The sequence below is a fragment of the Cornus florida genome, unplaced genomic scaffold (assembly GCF_030987335.1).
Source record: "Cornus florida cultivar Cherokee Brave unplaced genomic scaffold, ASM3098733v1 CherokeeBrave_3.0.0_Hap2_Chr11, whole genome shotgun sequence".
Taxonomy (NCBI): domain Eukaryota; kingdom Viridiplantae; phylum Streptophyta; class Magnoliopsida; order Cornales; family Cornaceae; genus Cornus; species Cornus florida.
In genome coordinates this window covers 116,881,885-116,906,881 of record NW_026775581.1, presented here as the reverse complement: position 1 = coordinate 116,906,881, position 24,997 = coordinate 116,881,885, and the positions used below count along the sequence as shown (strand labels likewise).

General features: G+C 35.3%; 2 protein-coding genes across 3 annotated transcripts; both read right to left on the bottom strand.

The window, feature by feature from the left end:
* Window positions 1–9,032: 9,032 nt before the first annotated feature.
* On the bottom strand, window positions 9,033–11,222 carry LOC132281941 (putative Peroxidase 48). Its single transcript, XM_059783589.1, has 4 exons — window positions 10,926–11,222; window positions 10,309–10,506; window positions 9,686–9,851; window positions 9,033–9,591 (listed from the first exon to the last, which is right to left on the bottom strand). The coding sequence occupies exons 1-4, from the start codon at window positions 11,220–11,222 to the stop codon at window positions 9,089–9,091; spliced, it is 1,164 nt and encodes a 387-aa protein (XP_059639572.1). The 3' UTR covers window positions 9,033–9,088.
* A 3,144-nt stretch (window positions 11,223–14,366) lies between these two features.
* On the bottom strand, window positions 14,367–24,217 carry LOC132282864 (KH domain-containing protein At3g08620-like). 2 transcript variants are annotated; one of them, XM_059784676.1, is made up of 7 exons: window positions 23,904–24,217; window positions 23,677–23,771; window positions 22,100–22,251; window positions 16,500–16,616; window positions 16,261–16,377; window positions 15,920–16,063; window positions 14,367–14,971 (listed from the first exon to the last, which is right to left on the bottom strand). In XM_059784676.1, the coding sequence occupies exons 1-7, from the start codon at window positions 23,981–23,983 to the stop codon at window positions 14,825–14,827; spliced, it is 852 nt and encodes a 283-aa protein (XP_059640659.1). In that variant the 5' UTR covers window positions 23,984–24,217; the 3' UTR covers window positions 14,367–14,824. The 2 variants fall into 2 exon arrangements, with proteins under 2 accessions (XP_059640659.1, XP_059640658.1); XM_059784675.1 differs by having other exon boundaries at window positions 23,677–23,774; window positions 23,904–24,215.
* Between the last annotated feature and the right edge of the window lie 780 nt (window positions 24,218–24,997).

Below are 24,997 nucleotides of genomic sequence, written 5' to 3'. Positions count from 1 at the left end.
CATGTCCGAGTGATCCCAGGCAAAGACATCCGAATTGCACCGAATGACCCTGATCAATGCTTCCTTTTCTTCGGCTGTGCAAGATGAGCCCATGTAGGTAACCTTCTGAGGGTCTCCGAAGACTACCTCTATAGCTTCGAGGGACTCCTCGGTAGGTGCTTCAGCCTCGGCTTCTTCCTCTGCCTTGAGATACTTGGGCAGAGGGTACTGTAACTGCTATTTGATTGCGTCTTTGGGATTCGCCTCTAACTGAGGTGATTTCGACGCCTTCTTTGCTTCATACAGCGTTAGCATGTAACATTCTTTTGTAGCAACCTGGTCTCCCCAGAGGTCGATGACCTCCCTGCCATCTAGGGATAAATACCTCATTACTTGATGAAGGGTAGAGGGGACTCCGTTCATACGATGGATCCAACCTCTTCCCATAATGAGGTTATAAGATGGATGAATCTCCGTCACGACAAAGTTCTCCTTCAGAGTCCTCTTTGCTGCAGTAACGGATAGATCGATCACCCCAAGCGGATTTACCTTAGTACCATCAAACCCCATTAGGGGGCTGGAAGTTGGCCTGATGGACGATGGTGAAACCCCCAGCTGATCGAAGGCTGCTTTTGTAATGATGTTGGCGCTACTTCCCGGATCTATCAGCACTCTCCTGATTATATAATTCGCCACTAGGAGGCTGATGACCAAGGGGTCTTCATGCGGGCGCTGGACTCTAGATAGATCATTGTTACCGAATCCAATGTTGATGTTGCCTGGCGCAACCATGTTTACCGAAGACAATCTTCGTAACTTATGAGCCTCTCTCAGCTTGGATCTGTACAACTCTTCAGACTCTTCATCATCCTCTGACCTTCCGTGGATAGCATGGATAACCTTTACCTGACCGCCCTCTACCTGTCGAGGGTTAACATCCCGAGGTTTTACGTACTCCTTCGTGGCGAGATACTCTACCAACTCTCCTCTCGCTATCATGCTTTCTACCTGTCGCTGAAGGGACCTGCAGTCATTGGTGGTATGCCCATAGTCTCTATGGTAGGCACAATGTTTGCTTTTGTCCCTCTGCTCCAAGGGTTGTTTCATGGGCTGAGGAGTTGCGAACCTCGTCTTATTCTCTTGGAACAGGCGCGCTAAGGTAGTACGGAGAGGGGTAAGCCTGTCCTCTGTCCTTTGCCTCTTTTCAGGCGCTTGGGTGACTTGTGTGGCGGTATGAGGAACCTTCTGCATCCTTGTGCTTGCAGCCTTCTCTCGAGACTTGTTTTCCACTGTGACGAGGGTAGCGTGCTGTGCACGGTGGGCTACGTTTTCCTCCAACCGAATGTAGATTTGTGCCCTAGCGTTTAAAGTCTGCATATCCGAGGGGGAATATTTAATCAAAGATGTGTGAAACTTGGTTCCCTGGATCATTGCCAACTTAAATGTTTCGATTGCCGTGGCAGGGTGGCAATCTGCTATCTGCGAGGCTTCCATGTTAAACCTGGATAAGAAATCTTGCAGAGTTTCTCCCTTCCTTTGCCTTATGGTGAAAAGGCTGGCGATACTTTTCTTCTGCTTCTTATTTCCGCAATACTGGGCTAAGAACATAGTGCACAAGGTCTCATAATCAGAGATAGACTTGTGTGGCCTATTCCTGAACCATTCTAACGCTGCTCTGGTTAAACTGGTAGGAAAAACCTTACACATCCACGGATCGTTATGATCGTCCAGTGCCATCTTTTGCGCATAATGATCGAGATGCCGAGAGGGGTCTCCTGCCCCATCGAACTGGGTGAAGGATGGCATAGTGAACTTCCTTGGTCTCTCCACAAGGTACACATCATCAGTAAAGGGGGTCTTGACCAAGGAGTTCTTGTGCTCTCTAGCCATCTCGGCTGGTGTCTGAACTTTTAATAGCTTCTTTTCGTCGAAGGCATCTTGTACGCGTGCGCCATCTAGAACGCCATTGGACCATACCGTAAGCCTATGGCTGGACTCGGCCTGTTCGTCCTGTGTGTGACGCGGGAGATTATCCGAAGCAACCGCCTCGGACCTCGTCCCTTGCTGTTGCTGAACCTCATTAGGTCGAGCCCAGTTGGGTGGTGTCCCGTTGGCCGGAGGCTCGTGAACTGGAGGTAAATTCTGGGCGGGGGGTGGTGCTGCAGCATCGCCTGGTGGTGGTTGTGGCGTTAGCCTGGCCATTGCCGTGTACAGCGTATGAGTTTGCTGCTGAAGCGCAGCTATCTGGGCGACACTCGTATCGTTTGCTTGCCGGAGTGTCTCAAATTGGTGCAAGAACTCCTCTCACATCTTTTGCATCAATTCTATCTGTTGATTCATTACTGACTCTCCGTTTGATATTCCAGATACGACTAAGGATTTGATTTGAAGAACAAGTGGGAGTATATTTTTATACGATTCCAACAGACGGCGCCAAAGTGTAGGTGCAAAATTTCGCTCAACCAATAATGATTAAGAAAAATAAAACAACTCACTCAATCAATAGTAAAAATAAACAAGAACAATATATGTTGAAGCGTAGAATTGCTTGATCCCTTTGTTGGAGGTCTAAGCCTCTATTTATATACAAAAGATTGTAAAATTATGGTAGGACTCGCGTTACTTGTCCTCTAATTCTTTCTATATAAACATTCTTTACTAATAGAGTTCTTTCCATTGTCTAATTTTCCATACATAGAACTTGCCTTGTACAGAACTTCCTATCTCAGAATTTTCCTTCTAGGTAAATCCTTCAACTGGTAGGACTTGTGCATTCTTGAATAACTGGGCTGAACATACTTTGATCCGGCTGAGCTTGAGTAACGGACCAGATGTTAAATATTAACAAGTTGGGCTGATGACCTCTTGATTCGGCCTTAATGGAGGTTGGAAGACAAATAACAATGGTCTTGGGCTAAAAATACACTCAATTTGGGCTTGAGCATGATGGGCCTTATATGTCCTTGGAATGTAGATACGTGTAGTGATGACGTGTACGCTTCTTATTGGAGGGAGTTTTTTTCCCTCCACAGCTAGTTATTAAATTAATCTTATGCATATAATATGCATGAAATGGTTATAGGTGAATTAATTTATTTTTAAGTTTAAAGTTGATACATAGTTGAATTGTAGGCATGGATAAGTTGTCATAGGCGTAAGTATTTTGCCTAAATATTTGTATGAATAAAATGCATACACAGAAAGCATGGTTGAATTGAATTTAAAAGTATAAATATATATACTTAAAGGAGGCATGGTTGAGTTGCCAATGTATAAATAAATATATTTATAATGGCATTGTTGATTTTCCAAATGTGTAAATATATATACTTGTGGAGGCATGGTTGAATTACCAATGTATAAATAAATATATTTATAATGGCATGGTTTATTTGCCAAAGCATAGTTAAATTGCTATGTATTAGATGATTAAAATTTCATCTATGGTTATTGAATGTGTAAGTTGGATTAGGATTAAATATTTTTATATTAAAATAATCTAGTATTTAAAGGTTAGTATATTATTTTATATTAATAAAATAATATTGGTGCAGACATGAATGATTTGTCAAAACTTAGTTATTGGATATGTGATTTAAATAATTACAATTATTATTAGGGACTGGATTAAATATATTTTTCTTTTAATTATATTTTATTATGTAATGGTTTAATAATTGTTTAGGATTGAATTAAGGTTAAAGGAATTTCTCTTTAAAAGAAATTGTTATTTGGTATAGGAATGATTATTAATTTAATCATTGTTTAATGATTTTAAATTTAATGAACCTATTAATGGATATGATTAGTATATTATATATAATTATATATACATATGTGTATCATTGTTTATTAAAGATAAAAACTTTAATAGGATTGGTTTTGGTGAAAGATGATTTGCTTATTAGTTTTCAGAGGCCTGGTAGAGAGAGCTTGCTCGTAGAGTTTAACCCGCGATTTGTTTTTCAGGTTATTAGAAATTCCAAGTCTCAAGGTTGAGGATCCGCAGCTGGAAGACTTATCCATTCTTTCTATTTTATTTCAAAGTAGGATATTATTACTTAAGTATGTATTAATGAATTTCTGGATAGTGGATTTTGGTTAAGGGGTCCTTGAATTACAGGATTCCTGAGTCGTAACCATTGGAGAATTATTAATGGATTTATTATTTAATAGATTTTCCCTCAACGAGTTATTTATTCTTTTTATTTTCTTTTTGTACTCTGTGCTTGTTAAATACTTTAATTGTTTTGATATCCCTTAATTTTGTGCGCGGATTTGATCAACCCATGTTCCGAAATTAGGGGGTGTCACAGTTATGGTTGCAAATGAATTAAATTGTTCATGAACAGTTCGAACTCAACTCGTTAAGGGCTTGGATCAGGCTCATTCGTTAAATAAATGAGCCGAGTTCGAGCTTGAGCTCAATTTCTAAATTCATTTAGTAAACGAGCCGATCCCGAGCAATGTTAGGCTCGACTCGTGTAGGCTTGTTTATATTCATGAATTGTAAATTCGTTATAAGGCTCGGATCGGGCTCATTCATTAAACAAATGAGTCGAGCTCGAGCTCGATTTCCAAGCTCGTTTAGTAAATGAGCTGATCCCGAGCAATTCTGGACTCAGCTCGTGTAACCTCATGTATATTCATGAACTATAGACTCGTTATAGGGCTCATTTACATTTATTTTTATTTTTTAATGAAATTCTTTAATTTTTGAAAGTATAAGATAAATATACAATAATTTAATACTAAACGAGTTGGCGAGCTCAAAAACGAGCTTAAACAAATTTTGATTATAAAATCAATCTATTTTCTTAAATGAGCCGAGCCCGAGCCGATCCCAAACTATTTAACACCATGATGAGCCCAAGCCCAGTTTTTTGAGCTCGTCACGAGCCCGAGCAGTCTAAGGCTCGGCTCAGTTCATTTGCAACCCTATTTATTTATTTATTTATTTTGGTTAAAAGGTAAGCTTGTGTATAAATATTGGAGAAGTGTACAAGAAGTCCCAATTATAGCAGGGACGAAAACAATGAAACAAAACAACCAGCAACACCCACCCGTAGGACAGCGAACAAAAGCTCAGTAGCAGCAACATACAAAGTGGATGCCCTATTTCACCATTGACACTCAACATCTTAAACTCAATATCCATCCTTATGAGCGACACCACCCTTGACAGACAAGTGACAGCAACATACATTATATACCTCATGTTAGCAACCAGCTTTGAGCATGAGAGGTAGAACAGGCCTGCAGAAAAAGGCTATAGAGGTCTTGCTCTGTGGAAATGAGATTCTGATCTGAGGACCTTCTTAGGTTGATTGAAGCAAGTCTTGCTCTGGTGCACGACTTAATCTGAGAGATTATATGTTGTGGAGGTATATGCTTCAACATTTCTGAACACCCTTGCATTCCTTTCCTGCCAAAGGAAGTAGATTGCAGCAGACAATAGGAGTTTGTGTGTCAAAAAGTTTTGAGAGTTCCAGTGTTTGAACACCACTTTACCAGGTCCGACCAACAATTAGGGAGGATGCAAAAGCCTGCAATGTGCTGAATGAACCTCCAAACTTGTGTACTATAAGGACAGTTAAAAAACAAATGATCCATGGATTCACAATCTGTGCAACACAAATAACACCTATTGACATAATGTTGGTTGAGCATTGGCTTGGAGTCAAAAGTGTAAAGCCTTCCTCTCACAGCAAGCCAAAAAAGGCAACTTTGCAGCCCTGCTTGATGTACAATATTTATTATTCTTTAAATAAATGGATTTGGAGCCGGAGGGATCAAAACATGCAATTACGTTAAACCTAGATCTCGACTGATTTTTTTTTACTGATTCATATATGGAGTATATGAATCTCCCTATATATATATACACACGAAAATAAGATTTAACAACTAAGTCGAGTCGAGAAAGAAAGCGATGAAGATCGAAGAAAGTGGTCACATTGAAGAGTATCGAAGGTCATAATTTTATTGATCAAGATTCAAGAAATCGTCTCCTCCTTTATCATATCAATAAAATTATGACTTTCCCTGCTCTCCACTTTGTCACTTTTTCCGCTGATTAATTGGAAATTAATCCAACATCGATCAATATCAAGGTAAGTTAAGTTCCTCTCATTCTTTGGTTTGGTTGTAAACTTGTAATATATATATATATATATATATATATATATATATATTCTGTTCCTTCTATGCATCCCTCAAGATTTGGGAGTCTTAGACCCATCCATCATCTTCCACAATGCGTGCTTTGATCAAAACCAACAACGCCATTTTTTTTTTTTTTTTTTCTCTGTATCCATCATGAAGTATTGTATCCCCATTTTATTTTTATGGTTTGTTAATGGATGATTTTTAAATGCTCTTCTTTTTCATGCTTCATTGATGAAAGGATGGGTTGGAATTTTTTTTTTCTTTTTCTTGGAAGTATGTTGGAATTTTTTTTTTTTTTTCCTCACAAACTGTAATGAATTATTATTGTTATTATTATTTTTAAATTTTATATTAATTAGTTGAGCGTAAACTGTCACCTTTTAGATTTCATATGTCAAGAATCGAGAGCATTCATTAATGCATTATTTTTCATGTCCTAAAAAAAATGATATGATTCAACCGCAGACCCATTTGAATGTAGCAGATAACAGCGGGGTTCAAGAATTAATGTGTATTCAAATCATAGGAACTAGCAATCGCCGATATGCTCATATTGGTGACGTTATTGTTGTTGTGATCAAAGAAGCAGTACCAAACTAGAGTATGAGTATTTGAAAGGGCAAGTTCTGGTCTCAAATGGAATACTTAGTATGCAAAGCTAATACATATTGCTCTTTAGGTATGCCCATTTAACTTGGATTATTGTTGGACTATTGGCTTCCAAATGGCCTTATTTCTTCTCAGCTTCGCCTTACTGAAATTAAAATTCTTCAATTGATGTATCAGGTCAAAGTTGATAGCTTAATTTCCTACTATCATTGGTTTAACCATAGGAATGTACATTGGATGCTAATATTTATTGTATAGTATTATTTTTAAAACCTAAGGGCATTCATATAGGCTTTGGCTCTAAATCACACAATCCTTCTCAACAAGTATCGCTCTCACGCTTCGAGCACTCTCACGCTCTGCGCGCGCTTTCACTCAAATTTTCACTGCTTATGACTTAATTTTGTCACTCTTACGCTCCCGCTCCCATTTGATGTGACTTCGCTTTGCCTTAATATTTCCTTGTCATCATCATCCTCAAACCGTAACAAACTTCAAAAAATAATAAATAAAGAAAAAACTGACTCTTCTGTTACAAAATTTACCAAGCACAATAATGACCTAACAGGATGAAGATGACTTTCTTTGTGTGACATTTTAAATTTTATGTGGAATTGAGATTTCATACAAAATTGTCTCTTGAATTACATACTTCTGAATAGGATATTACAGAAGGACATAATTTTGACCCACACACCTACGCTACCTATATAAAACTACTACAAAGGAGATGTATTATTTCCTTGGTAGTAGAAAACCTGGCAACAATAGTCTTTTTTATTGTAGGCAAGCAATGCACGCAATTACACACCACACTGTCCCACGTTGGACTCGAATTACTCGCATTCCCCTTTGGGGAGGAGAGCTCGTACTATCTTGGCTGGTGGTTACCTACGATTTCCAAAACATCATTATGACCTCATAATCCAATATGAAGGTTGAGTTGTATTTTCGAATGTGATTGAAGCAATGTGGTGTGAAGTTCAGTTTGACTACAAGTTTGTAAACCCTATGCACCCAAATGATCTTATTTTGTGTTCATAAATCATCAATCAACTAAATCTTGTAAGCTTACAGGTTTTTATGTTAAATTCTGACACAGTAGGAAAGAGCTTTAAGAACATGTTTATGTTGGAGTATTTTTTTTTTTTTGAGTCATTGAATTTTATCGTTTATGCTCAGTCCAACCAAGTGGTTCAGGCCGACTATTCTATCTCTAGCATGGCATGTATTGCACATGATCATTATATTTAGAAACAATAACTACTTGGTCTCTTGTAAAATTGCAATGCACAATAATCTCAAACTTAATATGACTGTAATTAATTGTTTCATATGATTCTGCCTAAATGTGCTATTACAACTAATTTGCACGTTGTGTGTGGGGCCACAAAGAAGAAAGGAGGAAAGGCCAAGAAGAAAGGGGAGATGCATATAGTCGTGCATATTATACAGAGGCATGTGATGTTTTGGCAAAAGTACTCTTCCAAACATCGCGTAAACAGCAAACCCCATTTTCTGCATTAATTTTAAACTCAACACTTTTTTCCTGCGTGTATCATGTGTAAATATGTAAATCAAAATCTTAGTACTAGAACCAACATCGGTAATCAATTCACATTAAGAATTATTTCCATCTTCTTAGTCTTAGGTAAAAACTATGAAAACCCAAAATTTCAAATACTTAGCCTAAAAAGGGATAATTCATAGCTAGAGTCTACAGATCTCACCCATGTACTCAAAGGAAAAACAAGTAATCTGTTACTCAAAATAATGTAGACACTATATGTCTACATGCAGACATAACACAAATCAAGATATAGCAGACATAACACAAATCATACAAACAGGCCAACACACACACACACACACACACATATATAATGAAGTAAGGGACGTACAGAGAGATGCCTGACTTCAGGGTTGATGCAGATGTTACAGATCCACTATACTGACATTAAACAAGTTAAAGAAAGCAGCCCCATCAATAAAACATAAAGATATGCTTGCATGTGTGTGATGTGTGTGAGAGGGATATAGAGAGAGGTATCAGTAATTCTCCACTTCTCTTGATTACCATCAATAACCCACAAGTTAGCACTAAATGGCAAAACATTCATCAATAACCCACAAGTTAGCACTAAATGGCAACCAATATGAGTGTACATAAGCCCGTCAATAATCCACAAGCTGGTACTAAATGGCAACCACTATGAGTATAGATGAAGATAGCCATGAAAATAGCATTTACAGGTCAAATGTTTTTTTCTATCAGACATCAAGAGAAAGGGGTATATCTATTCAAACTGATAAGAAGAGAAGAAATTGGTGTTTACTTTGGTAGGTTCTGCTTATTAGAAACTACAGGCAAGGAGCAGGTGTGACGGACCTGTCCTTGAGATTCAGTAAGAACTCCAAGGCTTGACAACTTCACCATGGCCCTGGCAAAATCCATTCTGAATAATGCTACATCAGCAGCGTAGTCTCTAACAGCTTCAGCTGTCTTCTCGTTTGCCATAAGCTGCTGGTCTGCAAATAGAAGCCCTCTCCCTCTCAGCAAACTCTGATAGTAATGAGAGTCAAAGCCTGATCCAGAAGAGATAGAAGATAACATTTCCTGGTAGGAACCCATCCCCACATTAGACTCATTCATAGCACTTGATCCAATGGGCGAAGGAGCCCCATTCCTGGCACTGCTGTTGCCGTCTCCACAGTTCGTTATCATATCATCAATAAAATCAGCAGCAATGGTTGGATCTGGCTGTCCAGTCTCCAAGAAGTTGTTTAGTCTTGGTTGTATGAATTCACAACCAATTTTGCCTATATTATGAGATCCTTCAGGAAACAAAAGAACCAATTCAACCATGAATCATTTTGCTCAAGAGAATACAAATTTGAGAATGTGAAAACCGTAAATTTTAGTGGATACCTAGAAGTGCAACAGTTTCCCTTTCACTGAATCCTCTGAGCCCAAACAAGCGAAGTGTTTCTGTGACATTGCCGTCTGGCTTTGGGATTTCAGCCATAGCTCTTTGAAAGTATGACCGGTCACTGTCTCTTCTGCCCATCAACACGGGATAGTATAGACCACCCGCCTATAATTTCCAAGAAAAACAAACACATTAATGATCTGAAAACCAAAGGAAGTTAGCAGGAATCATAAATAACAACCGAATAATAGAGAAAGTGCTAGAAAATGGGAAGATCAAAATCAGAGAATTAATCAAGTAAAACAGCAGTGCTAAAATATTTAGAAGTCTGATTCATCATGTCAAGGGGACAATTTTACATTAGAAAGAACAATTATAACAATAATAGCCATTACAAGATGGAGAATGGTTGTAAAGGAACCAAAAAACTTCATTAAAGAACAAATGAAGCTGGAATAGGAAATTCGAAGCCTTCAATAACAAATTTGATTCATCATGTCAATGGTACAATTTTACATCATTTCAAAAGTGGTTATATACTCTAAAGAATCCCATAAATGAATAAGATGGTCATAAAAAGGAAATAAAGAAGAAAAAAGAAAAGATTAAGGGTAGTGCAAACCATAAGAACACCATCTCTAGTAGCAAGAACAAGAATGTCAGCACAAGAAACCACCCCTGGGCAAACTTCTTCCAGCTCCTCCTTGATCAGATCAATATGATTAAACCCCTTTAATGTTTTGTTCGGAATTGCATCCTTCTCAATGGAGTGATTCTTATTCCCATTGCTGTCATCTAATAGAACTGAAGCATCACAGCCCTGAGAACGTAAATAAAAACCACAAAATTAAGAACAATTAAATGAATACCAGATGAAAAATAAAGAACAAAACTCACAATAATATACGCAATCAAGAACAACTCAATTCTCATATCATTGTAAAGGAATTCAAAACCTAAGAACAATAACAACTTAATGCACAAATAATTAATGGTGCAGGAACACGTTTCAAAAAAATAATTATATACAAACCAAGAAGAAAAAGCTCAATTCCCAGATGATTAATGTCACAGAATCACATTTACGAAACAAAAGAAGAAAAAAATGATTATACACAAAACAAAAGAACAATTGAAAAAAGGGCAAAAAGCCATCTCAAAGTCCGGATCAATAATGGTAAAACCCAATTGAAATAAAGAGAAAAAAATAAGAAGATAGACATGAAATTAACATCAAACCTCAATGAAGCAATCGTGGAACAAGAGACGCAGTAGTTGCGCTGGGGCGGTCCTGTGCTCAAAGACTATTCGACTCATGGTGGACCTGACGATTCTCGCCGCATTAGGGCACGTTTCTCGGTAGAAATCGTACTCGAGATTGAGGGCACCTCCTTCGATACCAGAAAGAAAATCTACAGAAATCCAAGAATCGATTGAAGAAGATGGTGAAGCAGAGGGTTCTGTGTCACCTTTGGGGTTTCTCAGAGAGACGACAACGGAGACGATAAGTACCAGAAAGACCCATTTGCTCATCATCGTCACGTTCGACATGGAAGCTAGGTTGAAGAAACTGAAAGAATTTTTAGAGAGAGAAACGAAAGAGTTCAGAGAGAGAAAACAAAAGCGGGAAATGGAAGCGAAGAAGAAGAAGATGCCCTTTTTCAATATTGATAACCGCTCATAGTAACTAATTCTAGTTTTATATAAAGTTCACTTTACCCTTATTTGTATATTTTTATCCGGTGGTACCAAACCACTATTAATTTTCGGCGCTAATATACAGTACCTATATATATATATATATATATATATATATATATATTATCATTTCAAGCCATGAAAGCTTTCATTAAAATAGATAAAAAATTATTACAATCTCGCCAACTCTAGCAGGAAAAACATTTGAGGAATATACTGTGGCTTTACATTAAAGTGCATACAGAGCAATAGTAGTTGTACAAAGAATTGGTGGGATCGTAGCAACAGATTTTGAAATTGGTGGCAATCAAGATCGTGGTTCAGTTTGAGTTCATAAATTAACCGAATGGGCTATGTTCCTATTTATCCATGTAGGCTTAGCTTATGCGAATTATTTTGATAATTATTCCAAATTTTAACAGTTCAGATTTAGTGATCGAGGTAGACACAACCATAGTAAATCTCAAGTAAAACTTGATCTACTTACTTTCAATGGAAGAAATTGAATAATTTTTTTAATATTTTTTATGTACATGAAAACAAATTTCAACAAGCCTTCAAGCTTTAAGGGTGTGCTTTAATGTGGTGGGAACAAATACAATTTTATGAAAGGAGGCAAGGATCACAGCCCTCATTGTATAAGTTTGAACTATTGTTAATGGCTAATTTTTTACCACCAAATTATGTGGAGTTGATGTTTCAAAAATATCAAAATTGTTGAAAAGAGAGTTCTTCAGTCAAAAAGTCTACAAAGAAAATTTACAAAAAAGACTACTGATATTAGATGCCACTACAAAATTATTATTATTCTTGACAGCACTATCTTTTTTGTAATTTTTTTTGACAAATAGACTCTTTTCGACAATTCTAAATTTTTGAAACATTAACTTCTCATAATTTGGTGGTAAAAATTTAGTTATGAACAATGGTTTAATTTTATACCACAACTGAATAGGCTGTGATGCTTACCTCATTCGACAAAACTATATTTGTTCTCACCAAATTGAAGCACACATGCGGAACTTGTTTGTTTTCAGGTACATAAAAAAATATTCAAAAAATAATTCAACTTTTTCAAGTCAGTCCAAGAGATCTTTAATAATGAAACTTCCACTGAAAGTAAATAAATCAAGTTTTACTTGAAATTTACGACTACTGCGTCTACCTTAATCACTAAATCTGAACTCATCATCATCTGAAAAATTATCGAAATAATCTACATATGCTGGAGGCCCACCAATGTTTAGTGGCATGTTCGGTTGGCTGCGAAACACATCATTAACGTAAACTCGAACTGAACCATAGAGTTGAATAAAAATTACAAAGTAATTGAAATATTATTAATCAAAGGTTTAAATTCTGCTCTTGTAACGTGTACATTTATAATAGAAAAAACCTAACATTAAAAGGAAACTAAAAATATAAGAAAACTAATAATAGAAATAAGAAAAAATATATAAAACGATACCTAATCAATAAAAATTACTAAATATAAAATCTTAGAGCATTCTGACCTCGTTAAGGTTCCGAACAAAAATTCAGAAATTATCAATGGTCTTCCTATAAGACAATAAATGATATTTCAAAGTCCTAAATGAAGTCGAAAACCAACATGATTCACAAGCAAAAGTTAGTGAGTTTTTTTAATGCGTGGTTTCAAAAAAAAAAAAAAAAATTCTCAATTCTAGTAAAAAACTGACTTGTAGAATTGTTCATAATTGTGTAATATGAGTCATATGACTAAATATAATGATGGGTTGTTGGACTGCTTACTGTTTGAATTTGTGATTTTAAAGTTTTGGCCTCCTGATTTTTTCAAAATAAATTTACTCTTTAATTTAGGAGTTTTCCATATTAATAGTGTTGTGTATTGTCTTCTCTACCTATATTATTTGCATATAACCAGCAAATGGTGGAGATGATAATATAATATAAAAAAATTGATGATCTGTTTTTGACATGGAAATTAAAATTAGCTTTGTTGGGGGAGACATGGAGGGTATTTAGATTGGTCAGAACTTTTGGACAAACCATTATTTTTATTATTATTATTTTTTTTTTAGGATATATATCGGCTTCACAACACTGTGTACTATTTAAATTAAGAGTGCGATTCAAAAACGAGATCTCAAGGACTTACATTTCAAATTCCTTCCAACGCTGCTATGTCTCTAGGGACGGACTCAACTTATTTGTTTAAGCAATGAATTAACCTTTTTATATTGGTATTAACTTTTGGGTACATTTAAAATATAAAGTGTTCGTAGTACTTATTTGTACAAAATTGATATTTTAGAGTGCTTTTGCTAGAGAAGGAGTAGGATATGCACAGTAAACATTGTGTTTTATGTACTTACGGATATTAATAAAATTTAATTGTTTGAGCTGGAAAAGTAATAAGATTTTGAAAAAAATTACCATTTTTTTTTCTAATGAATTGCCTTTATGCACTTTTACAAGTTTATAAGAATTAATTGTTTGAAGTGGAAAGGTATCCCATTGTTGCAAAGCGATGCTATAATGATAAAAATGCCTTTAAATATAAATTTTAAAAAAAAAAAATCTTTTCCTTTTTAAGTTTGTTAAAAAATAGAAATATAAGAAAATTAAAATCATTAAATTGATGTTATAATGACAATAATTCCCCTTAATATAAATTTAAGAAAATTTAAGCTTTGTTTATATTTTCATTTTAGGTCTTCTTTTCCATTCTTATTTTTTTAAATAAAAATTTAAGAAAATTGTTCCAGAGTTATTTGTATTAATTTTAATCTTATATTGACGAGAACCATTTTTAAAAATAATTTATATTAAGGAGCATGTTTATCATTATAGTATCACTTTGCAACAATTAATTAGTTAATGGGAGTTTAATGTAATAGACAAAGGGTACAAGTACTAGTCAAAAATTCTTTATGGTTCACAATTTCTGCTCACTGAAAAAAAAAAAATAATAAAATAAAATAAAATAAAAGGTGCAAATGCTCAATCAAATCCAAAATTGACTAATATCTCAAATCTTCAATGGAATGTAAAATATAATACAGATAACCTAGAAATCTCAATTCATTTGCAACACCTCATGCCGCATCAATGGCAATATATTTCACACTACTTGAGGCTACTACTTACTACTAACACAAGAATAAATCCAATGAATGAAGTTTACAAGAACTGACACAACCAAAACCTAAACTCTGGAGCCAACCATATTAAAAACTTTTCTGTTCATTGTACCTTTGTTTTTTTTTTTTTCTCCTTTCACTTTTGTTTTCTATCGTTCAGAAGTAAAACAAAAGATAACAGAAAGCTCACCCACAAAACTGTCTGGTCAATTTTTTTTCTTTTCCCATTTCTCAGTAGCTGTGCCAAGTTGAAATGCATTGGAAGGTATACTCAAGCATGACAATCTCAAACAAGAACTGGACAGCAATTAGGTTTCAGCGGCCTGTTTTTGGACGTTTCATTCCACTAGTGTTAAAAGGTGATGCACTGCTACTTGGACCTGGACTATCTTCTCTGAAATTTGAATTCAGCAGAGCTAGTTCACGCAATTGCTGCCTCTTTATAAAATCCTGGGACTCATCCTGTACAAGAAAAACTTTACTAAAAACTGGGAAATATAAGAGACAAGTGAGACAACCGTGACCACGGGGCATGTAGTTACCATATATAAGATGCGTATTTGGAAATAAAAAGTGGGAATGTGGGATCAACTCTTTTTCTTTTTTCTCTCCAACTTTGCACACCAATTGATTCAAATGGTGTTTTCAACTGAGATCTATAAAGCCTGCAGATCCCACTGAATGATTTCTACTGGCATTTTTAGAATCCTCTTTTAGGGTACAAAGTTAAAAGAGAACAAAAGAAACACTAGGGTGTCCTAAACTAATTAGAATATCTAATCTTTGAACTCCCAAAATGATCAACCCATTTCCTTTATTTGGATTAAATCAAGTTAACCGGTTTTACAATCCATGAGAAAAGAATATAAGATATTTCTTCAGACTTGCCACCTCGAACACCAAAATACTCGAAAATACAGACTACAATATGATCTCAAGGCCAATAACAAGATAAAACATAAGGTTTTGTTTTTAAGTCATTTTCCAAAAATTGCTTCCGAAAACCCATAGTAAGAGACTTGTGAAAGGGTCAAGTCTGCAGACCAGGATTGTCTCTCCACTGTCACTGATTTCCACTGGTGCATCTAGTGGACACCATAGTGTCATATTAAAGTAAAGATTGATTGTTATCCCCTAGATGCAGCAGTAAAAATCAGCAATGATGGAGAGGATCCTGATCTCAAGTCTGCTGTAGCTTAACCACATGTACCACGATGTTACCACCACCTCTCTGCTACATATATACCAGATAGTCTACTAAACAGATACTATTATGTATTCTTTTCACATATATTAAGTCATAAAAAAGATAGAAAGCAATCAAAGCATGTGACATTATAAAAAAAAAATGAGAAATTGCACAGAATGTCCAAAGATAAAGCAGGAAGCATTAGGTTGGGAGATAAATACCACAGGTTTGAGTAATTCTTCTATAATTTCCTGTGCCTGTCTCAGCCTTATATCAATAATATTGGCAGGTAAATCACCCTCGATCAATATGTGGAGAGGTTCATTGAGGTGCTCATAGCCTGGTCTCCCCCGTAGCTTCTCTTCCTTGAGATTGAAAGCATTAAAATATAATTAAGCTTGCATTGTACAGCCAATTTCAATTGGAAATAAAGACGAAAATAATTGTGATGGATTTCCAACATAATATTGTCCTTCATTTTCCTGTTGGTTTTGACAAAGGCATTATCAGGGAAAAACTATCAATGGTATCACAAGAGATGAGAAAAAACTATATGAATCACCTTGTCTGGGTCCTTTATGGACCCTTTTCCTCGAATGTATACACGGCATCCTGTAGTAGCTTCAACCCGTTTTAATGAATTGCCTCTAGGGCCGAGTAGTCGTCCAACAAAATTGAACTAACACCCACAGAAGTTAATAGCTCAGTACCATTCTCTAATAATAGAAGCCTTCACATAAAATGAACAAGAAGATTGTAACTAATCAATTATAATCAATCAAAGTATATATAAGAGCTTACATTTGGATAATTATCTAAGGGAATTTCTAAGCGCAAAATCTTTTTTAGCGTATATGAAGTAGGACTTGCTGGTGCCCCGTGCCAGTCCATTGCCATTCCAGGAGGTCCACCTAATCTCTGTCATGTAATTAAAGAAACTCGGCGCTTAAAATAAGCTTGCTTAATAAGAAAGAAAGAAAAATGGAAGTATATTGATCAGATAAAAAGTAAAAGGAGCATGAGGACGTTAGGCACACCAAGGAGTAGGGATGGATGATTAGAATTAATAACGTGATGGAACACCCAGTGAACTCAATATTGACCATTTAGAAAATCAACTGAAGTGAAACTTCAATAAACAATTACTTAAAAAAAAAAAAAAAAACTATTCAGCCAACAACTGCAAGAAGAGAAATGTGTACCCAGGAACTTGAAAATGGGTAGTCATAGAACCAACACCCTTATCACAGGTCATAACTCTAATTTTCAAGGATATTCATAATTTCATCTGACAGATGAGATTATTCGCATTATACTAATTTGCAAGGCATCCCTACTTCCCACTTACAATTTTGTTGCAAATCCAAATAATGATCATAAAATTATAGCACCCAATTCTCTGTTGTTTATAACATGTGGCAGAGTCAAGGTTTGTCATTAAGTATTGTCCAACAGGTGTCACTATCCCACGTTCAGGTCACATGGGTTGCTTAAATTCTTCAAAACCAATAATCATGCAAGCATAAATCTTGCAATTTTGCCAATATTTGCACTATTTACAGAGGGTAGAAGAATATCAAATTACATTTTGAGATCATGAACAATCCCAAAAGAAGGAAGTTTACTAGTTTGATACATAAGGAATCAGATCGGATAGAATTTCACTAATATCTTTTCAACCTTTCTCGTAATGCGTATGCCTTCAGCAAAACCATCAAAATGTTTATCTATCTACAGCACCAGTACATTTATACCAAGAGAGAGAAGGAATAATAAACCAGCAAAGTGATAAACAGTGCCAAGAAATTTAATTGGACTTATCCAAACTCAAAAAGGGTTGGTGAAGTCATGAATGCCAAGACTGATTTGTTTTTGTTTCGCTTCTCTCCCTTTCTTCTACATGCTAAGGTGCAGTATATCCAATATTTGCTTTTAGAACAAATATTTCAAATTCTCATTGGATTAAAACTATGACCTTCACCAGATTTAACATACAGGAAACTGAAAAGCTATTTCCCAGCCCACATTGGAGACATCAGGAGAAAAAACATACGTATGCAACTAATCCGAGTAAAAGAATTAGTCAATTTTTCCAAAAGCCTTGAAACTTGACTCAGCCTACTGGGGTGTTAAAGTCAGCTCAATTCTTCTGTTAACACACGTCCTCTACAGAAAAATATTCCTGACATCTTTGATTAATAATTGATAGGTGAAGTGATTTTTAGTCCTCTAATTTTAACTAGAATTATCCACCAAAAGTGAACCCTGTTTAGTGGATGGCTTACACAAACAACCGGCCTGAATGATTAGATGATTTCTAATCATCTGATTTTTGCGTGAAGCATTTGATAATGATTAGACATGTCCAAAACCCAACTTTTTTTTTTTCTTTTCTTTTTTTCTTCTTCTTTGTTTGTTTTTCCTTTTTTGAAATCGTCAAACCGCAACTGATCTCATTGCTGGCTTCAGTGCACTTGTGTCATTTTAAATTGAAGCAAATGTTTACCAATTTATCACTAACAATGGACTTTTTCCAAACCAATTTCAAAAAACTAAACAAATGTAACAAAATATTAAATCAAATCAGTGGGACCAGACATTTGCTGTGCTTTTACACCTCATGTTATTCCCTTCCTTTTCTTTTTCATAGTTTACTCAATTACCCCCCCAACACACACACAACAAAAAAAGGAATATTTTGCACCCAAGAGGAGTCAAACATTAGACCTGATGCTTCATGAGGAACCAGGGCCAAGTGACTTGCCCACTTGAGACAGCCCCTTGGGGTTGTTATCCCTTCCTTTTATCAACAAAATATACAAAAAAACTACATCAGGTTTGTCTATTAGTAAGCCCAAAATATATAATGTTTGAAAGAAGCACACCAAAAAAAAGGGAACAGAAAGAAAAGAAAAAAATGATAAATCAAAAACATAAATAAAAAAGTTCCATTATGTTGAACAAAGATGTCAGAATCTGGTGAAACGACAATTGCTCAACATGTAGACACGCATTATATATTTTGTGAAACAACTTTGCTATACTTTGAATGGAAGGACCAGAAATGTGTAATGTGTTACATATTACTCCCTCTGCCCCAAAATAAATGTCTCTTTTGGGACAGAGGTAGTAATTGTCTATACCTACTGCTCTAGCCTGCAACAGAAATCTTTCTAGATTCTGAATAACAGTTACAAAATCTTAAAGCTGCAAGGTGTATTGAGCATCAACTCAAAGTTCAAAAGAGGTTGAAACTAGGAAGCACATAAACACATAAAAGGTCATGATAGCAGTGCCTGACACGTGTCAATGATACTGGATACACACCAACATGTGTAAGACGTGTCAAACATATCAAATGCTTTATCTTCTCAGAATCAAATGAGCGATTGACACGAAACCAACACGAGTCCAACATGCACGGACAATGTTGGGCAAGACAAGGGGATTTTCTAAGGAAATTCTAAAGATAAAGAGGTCAAAGCAATGAAAACATACAAGTTTCAGGTAAATAGATAAGTGGGATTTGACCATTTAGTTATTTGACTCCTACTCTGAGTGTGTGTGTGTGTTTGGGTGGGGGGGTGTGTGTGTGTGTGAGAGAGAGAGAGAGAGAGGAACAGCATCTACAGCTGCTTCCCACAACCATCTCCAACTAGTTCCCACAGGCTGCAACCATCTAAGTAAGCCTTGAGGTAATCTAACCATCTACATTGAGCCACAGTGCAATTTTTATATATAATTTCTGCAACCTTTGGCCAATTGCTTGGTGCACTGGACCGCCACTGGTAAATGCTCAGGCTATCAAGATCGAAAGATAGGTTCAAATAATGAGAGCAACCACTGTGTGCAATTAATGCCAAATGTTAGGTCTTGATCTAGTAACGCACTGAGTAATGAGCCTCTCATTTCTCCAACCTCTGTTTATTCTTTTTGTCTTCTCCCACAATTTATGGGGGTTTCAAACCATTTACTTTTGAAATCCTAAACCAACTTACAATTTAGTTGGAAAAATTACACTCTTTCCAGAATTAAAAGGTAAGAACTTGAAAATAGTGAGAATTATTCACAAACTCAAATAATTGTCACCTTTAGATTTTACAGTTTGAGCTTTTTAAAAATTGGAAAGATTAGTGTTTATGAAATCATAATTAGGACCTTCCAATTTACGAATAGTTAGTGCCGCTGTGAATCATAAAATGCTTTTTTTCAAATTGGGCATAATTAGGTACCTTCATAATTTTTGAATTGGAAACAATTGTAGCTTTATGGATAACCATGGTTGCTAGTACCCCTACCTCTCCCTAATTGCCTATGAAATTATAAATTTGTGATTTTGATTTTGTTATTATAATTATGCAGTTGCCTCACTAAAGGTGCAACTCTATAGCCCTCAGCACATGGATCAATCCCATTTTCTGAAGTACTTGTTCATGCATGTTCCATAAAATAAAAATTTTACAACTACACTGCAACATAGTCGGTAACATTGCAATATCTTCAAAATCTAACATATGTATCACAAAGAGTACACCCCATTCATAACTTTTTTAAACGTATAATTTTGTTCCAACTCAAATGCTTATGTTATATAAAAAATGAAAGGCGATAACCTGAAAAAAGGATGGATGGGTGGTAAATGATAGTGTTTCGTAAAGCATATCAGCAATAGAAACAATGGCAGTAGCAGGACTAACAGAAGATTTTCTGCAAATTCAAAAATGAAGTAACATCTTCAGTAAACAATATCCTGTAATTAAGTAGGACAACAATCTTTTTCCCTATAGTTTCGACAAATAAAGCCATTGAAAAAAAAAAAAAAAAAAAAAAAAAAAAATTTACTGAACTTATGGTTGTTCTTTCTTTCTCTTTAAGAAAAAACCGACAATATATATAGAGCAAAACAGAATACTCAGGGATAATCACAGCCTGTTGGGTTCAGTTTTATGAGAACAGTTTCCCATTCTTAGAGAACTGAAAAATAGGAAATTGAAGAACTAAACAGTTTTCAAAAGAGTGTTTTCTGAAAACCAAGTTTTAAAAAGGGGAAAAAAAGGCCTATTTTCATAGAAATATTGTTTATATTTGCTTTAAGAAAACTAAACCAAACAAGTTCTTACTTTCTGGTTTTGCTCTACTTCAAGCTCTCATCTATGTTACATGGACTCTGGTACATGTGTCGAGCGCGGGCATACAACTTAATCGGATTCCTAACCGAGCTGACACTCTAGTGGATGGAACAACCGAGACTGTACATCTGGCCATTTGCGGATGTGTCAAATCCCCAAACAAAAAGACGCATGAACACTGCCAAATATTTATATTATTTAAGATTCTTATTTTATTTTCTAGGTAAAATAATGTATTTATGTAACATAGTGTTCAATATTGGCATTTCACTAATTTTGAAGCAATAATATGATACAATTGAATTATTCAACATGGTTTTCGAGTGCATGTCCAACCAAAAAGACCAGACAGCACATATCCCATTCCCATTTCCAAGCAATGTGTGTTGGAGACGGGAACTTCACCTACTATTAAAGAGTCCATGTAATATAGGCTCCCATTACATGTTTTTTTTCCGATAACCTCCCATTACATGTTTAACAGGCTCATAGTAGATAATTGTTTGTGCAAAACTGTTTTAAGGTTCACATCGGGCTTAAGTTCAACCGTGGTTCACATTTGTCAATAACCCAGTAATGTAGTTTGGTCAGAAAGCTCGCTATACGATTTCAGCAAATACTAAAATCTATCGAGTGTTACCAACCTCCTCTTTACTCGTGACTCGTATATTTACTTTCTATAGCAAGCACACTATATGAAACCTATTGTTAAAGATCATATGGTGTCACGGTATGTATAGCACCTTTACAGAGCACTTCTCTCTTTCTAAATGCTTTCTTTAGGCTTCTGGCTTCTTGTTGGTAGAAACAAGCAATTTGATATTGAGCTTTATTTAGGGAAATCCATGGCATACCAGCAGAAAATTTCAATAATTTATCTTATTTCTACCATGTGAAATGCCAAAAAAGAAGTCAGATCCAAAGCTGTATATTATGCAAGATGCTTGACATAACAGCAGAAAGATTCCACAATGGTAGGAATCAGAAACTGAAATCAACCCTTTGATTTCAAAATCATTTCAATAATCAATTTCAACAATTATAATGTATGATGTTGATGCAGATTATGAATGATGAATACCTCATATCATTAGCATCAATACCAGATCATTCCCTTGTCACAGTAAATGTCAAGCTCTAGGCAGGCATGACTCGCATTGCAAGCGTACAAAGTGTACAAACACTAGAAAAGTATACAATTGCAGCTTAAAGGGGAAAAAAAAGGATTGGTGCAGAATTTGATGATAAACATAAAATGAGGAAACTATTTACCTCCTGAGGAAAGCCATTCCAGCTACCTAATCCTGTCCCAGCAACATGTGACATAAGGTTTGAAGAAGCCATGGGACTAGGGCTTCGATGCCGCAGTCTATCAATTTCACCAAAACCTTGGTTGGGCATCATCCCTGAAAGTCGTAATATCTCTGAACAAAAAGAAAAAGAGAAAAGGAATAACTTCAATATAAAAACCACTCTCCAAAATCAAAAATAAGAACACCAGAAAAATGATATAAGCTGAAACCATTTTCATAACAATACACAGTCATTGCCAGAAAAATACGGAGTCATGCAAGGTGAACAAGAATAAGGAGAAGACAGAGGAAGAGGTGAGGCAATAATCAAGACGAAACATAAATTAGTTAAAAGCTCATTTCAACTGAGAACAAAAAAGATACAACTGTACTGAATTTACTTGCAATCCTGTTTAGACAATGAAAGACTACGTTTTTACTGCTGAAATCAATAGATGGGAAGTTCACAAGGTTTAACATCCCAAATTAAAGTCACTATTCAGAACAGGAGCCTAATAAGGACATCAAGCCCGTCCACTTAAGGTTTCACCATCTCTTTTCGTTTCAATTTTACCACAGCACAAGTGGGCTCCTCTCAAAGAGAGTGCTAGAACATTAATTAAACTGAAAAATATCCAGAACAGTGAACTTTATTTCACTACATCAAATGAATTTTTCTTTATGAAGCTATCCTGGGTTTTTCACCAGCTTTTTTGTCACCAATTGAATGTGTTAAACATCTTGTAAACCCATGCATCAGCCAAAAGTTTGCAAACACGCAGCAGAAAAGTTCTAGTATCAATGAGTTCTATTTTTTAAGGTCATGATTTAAAATAAACAACATTTTCCATTTCAACCAACTTAGAGATCATTTCTGAAACAAATATGTTAAACTTCCATACAACCCTAAGGATAAGTATAAGCATACAAAGTATTTATATAGCCAAAATTTAGTTTGAAAACCCTAGCCATGTCACAAATTATACAAATCGAACAAAATAGTCACCAAGATTTGCACCAACACTGATGAGACAACTAACTAGGAGTATATCATAACACTCTAATAAATTGGTAAAGAGATAAAATTGTCATTCAGCATTCTCATGGAAACTTATTCAAACTCATTTTGTTTCCCTGGTATACAGAGCAAATACATTTTCGTTTTCCAAAGCTGTTTCTCGAGCCTATATGTTATTATTTATGCTAGTTTGAAGATAGATCACTTGGTATTTAGGTAAAGGTCTTGGTATACTTGGCCTCACATAATTTTGTGAAAACCCCATTACACAGAACCAAGAACGTACTTCGGTTACTACAAGAAATGCTATGGATGATTTCGCCATGGGAAAAAGGGAAATGAAAAGAAATAAATAAATACATGTGCAGAATTGCTTCAAAGATCACAATTAGGAACAGTATAAATTTACCAAATGGATCTAACTTTGTATTTTTGACAAACAAGAAAACAAAGTCACATGCCAATAAATGCAGTTAAAACCCACAAAACCCAGAAAACCTAGATCCAAAACTAATAGATATAACTCAGTTCAAACTAACCTTGATTCAAAAGCCTGCTACATATCGGAAGAACTTGCATAAAAGGTCCAAGCTTTTGATGCTCTGCCAACAGCTCTGACAAGTACTGTTGGGTACTTCTAATGTGCAAAGAAAGAACAACAACAAAAAATTAAAAAAAATACACAGATCAAAAAAAGAGGACCATTTCAAGTGACCTAAAAAGCACACCCATATTAAAAAGCAAGAAATATAGATATAGAGTATACCTATCGAGGTCTTGGGTACATCTAATCTGTGGAGAAACAGCTCTTACAGGTGAGAAGTTAGGATTATACAGACCTGACATGGCTTTTAATCAATGGAATGGTAAAGGGTTCTGCTTAGTTGCAGAAGAGAGAGAATCGGAGAGAGAGGGGCAATATTTTCATTCGAGAAAGTAAAGGTATTGCGCCAGTAAAGAGGTCGAAACTGAAAAGGGATGTGAAATTCGAAGAAAGGAGGCCAAATCTTTTTAGAATTATATATATGTATTCTAGATACCTTTCAACGACAGGAACCCGTATATTTCTATTGTGGGGAAATAAGATTATAAGCTTAAAATCCGAAAATAGGAGGAAAATTTATATCAGATTCTAGATTCTATTCAACGACAAAGTAAAAGATCGTAGGCTAATTTTGTTCAAAAAAAAAAAAAAAAAAAAATCTAAATTGAATAATCGTGAATTCATTTGCCAAGGTTACGTTAGTTTAATTTATTCATCGTTTTCCCGTATGTATTAATCCCACAGTCCCACTATAGGAGTATCATTTCTCAATCGCGTGTGCGGATAAAAATTAAAACAAAAAAATAAAAAGGCAAACTAACTCATCTTGTTATTGTTTCAAAAAAAGATAATTTATTTTTTAAATAACTTACACATTAATATCCACTTTAGAATTTCTCTTCCTCTCTCAAGATGATAAGGTATTTAAAAAAATTATATAAAAAGGAGCGACTTTGAACAATAATAATATATAGTGAGGCAATATTTGAAATTGAATGAAGACATTCTTAAAAATTTTATAAAAAGTAGAGACATTTAAAAATAAAATAAAATTATAAATAAAAAGTTTTATGTGAGGGCGGCCGGTTGGACTGAAGCTTTAATGAGTCCGTGTTTGACGGTTGACCTACTAATAAGTAATAACCCACTAGGCATATCCATAATGATATAAATTCACATGAATGTAAATTATCTTTTTTCATTATATTCTATCTATTACAGGGAGATTCACAATAATGAGTAAAAATGCGAAGGAGTTGTAAAAGGAAGGGCGACAAAAAAATACCCGTAAAACTTTACGTATACATGTCATCCAT

Bases quoted from the DNA above. Each gene is read 5' to 3' on its own strand.
- LOC132281941 (XM_059783589.1), bottom strand. From the start codon at position 11,222: ATGATGAGCAAATGGGTCTTTCTGGTACTTATCGTCTCCGTTGTCGTC. The intron at 9,852-10,308 runs GTTTGCACTACC...TGGAAATTATAG, and splicing joins CTAGAGATGGTGTTCTTATG to GCGGGTGGTCTATACTATCC. The intron at 9,592-9,685 runs GTATCCACTAAA...TGTTTCCTGAAG, and splicing joins GGAAACTGTTGCACTTCTAG to GATCTCATAATATAGGCAAA.
- LOC132282864 (XM_059784675.1), bottom strand. From the start codon at position 23,983: ATGTCAGGTCTGTATAATCCTAACTTCTCACCTGTAAGAGCTGTTTCT. The intron at 23,775-23,903 runs GTATACTCTATA...TTTGCACATTAG, and splicing joins TGTACCCAAGACCTCGATAG to AAGTACCCAACAGTACTTGT. The intron at 16,617-22,099 runs GTAAATAGTTTC...ATTACATGACAG, and splicing joins GGAATGGCTTTCCTCAGGAG to AGATTAGGTGGACCTCCTGG.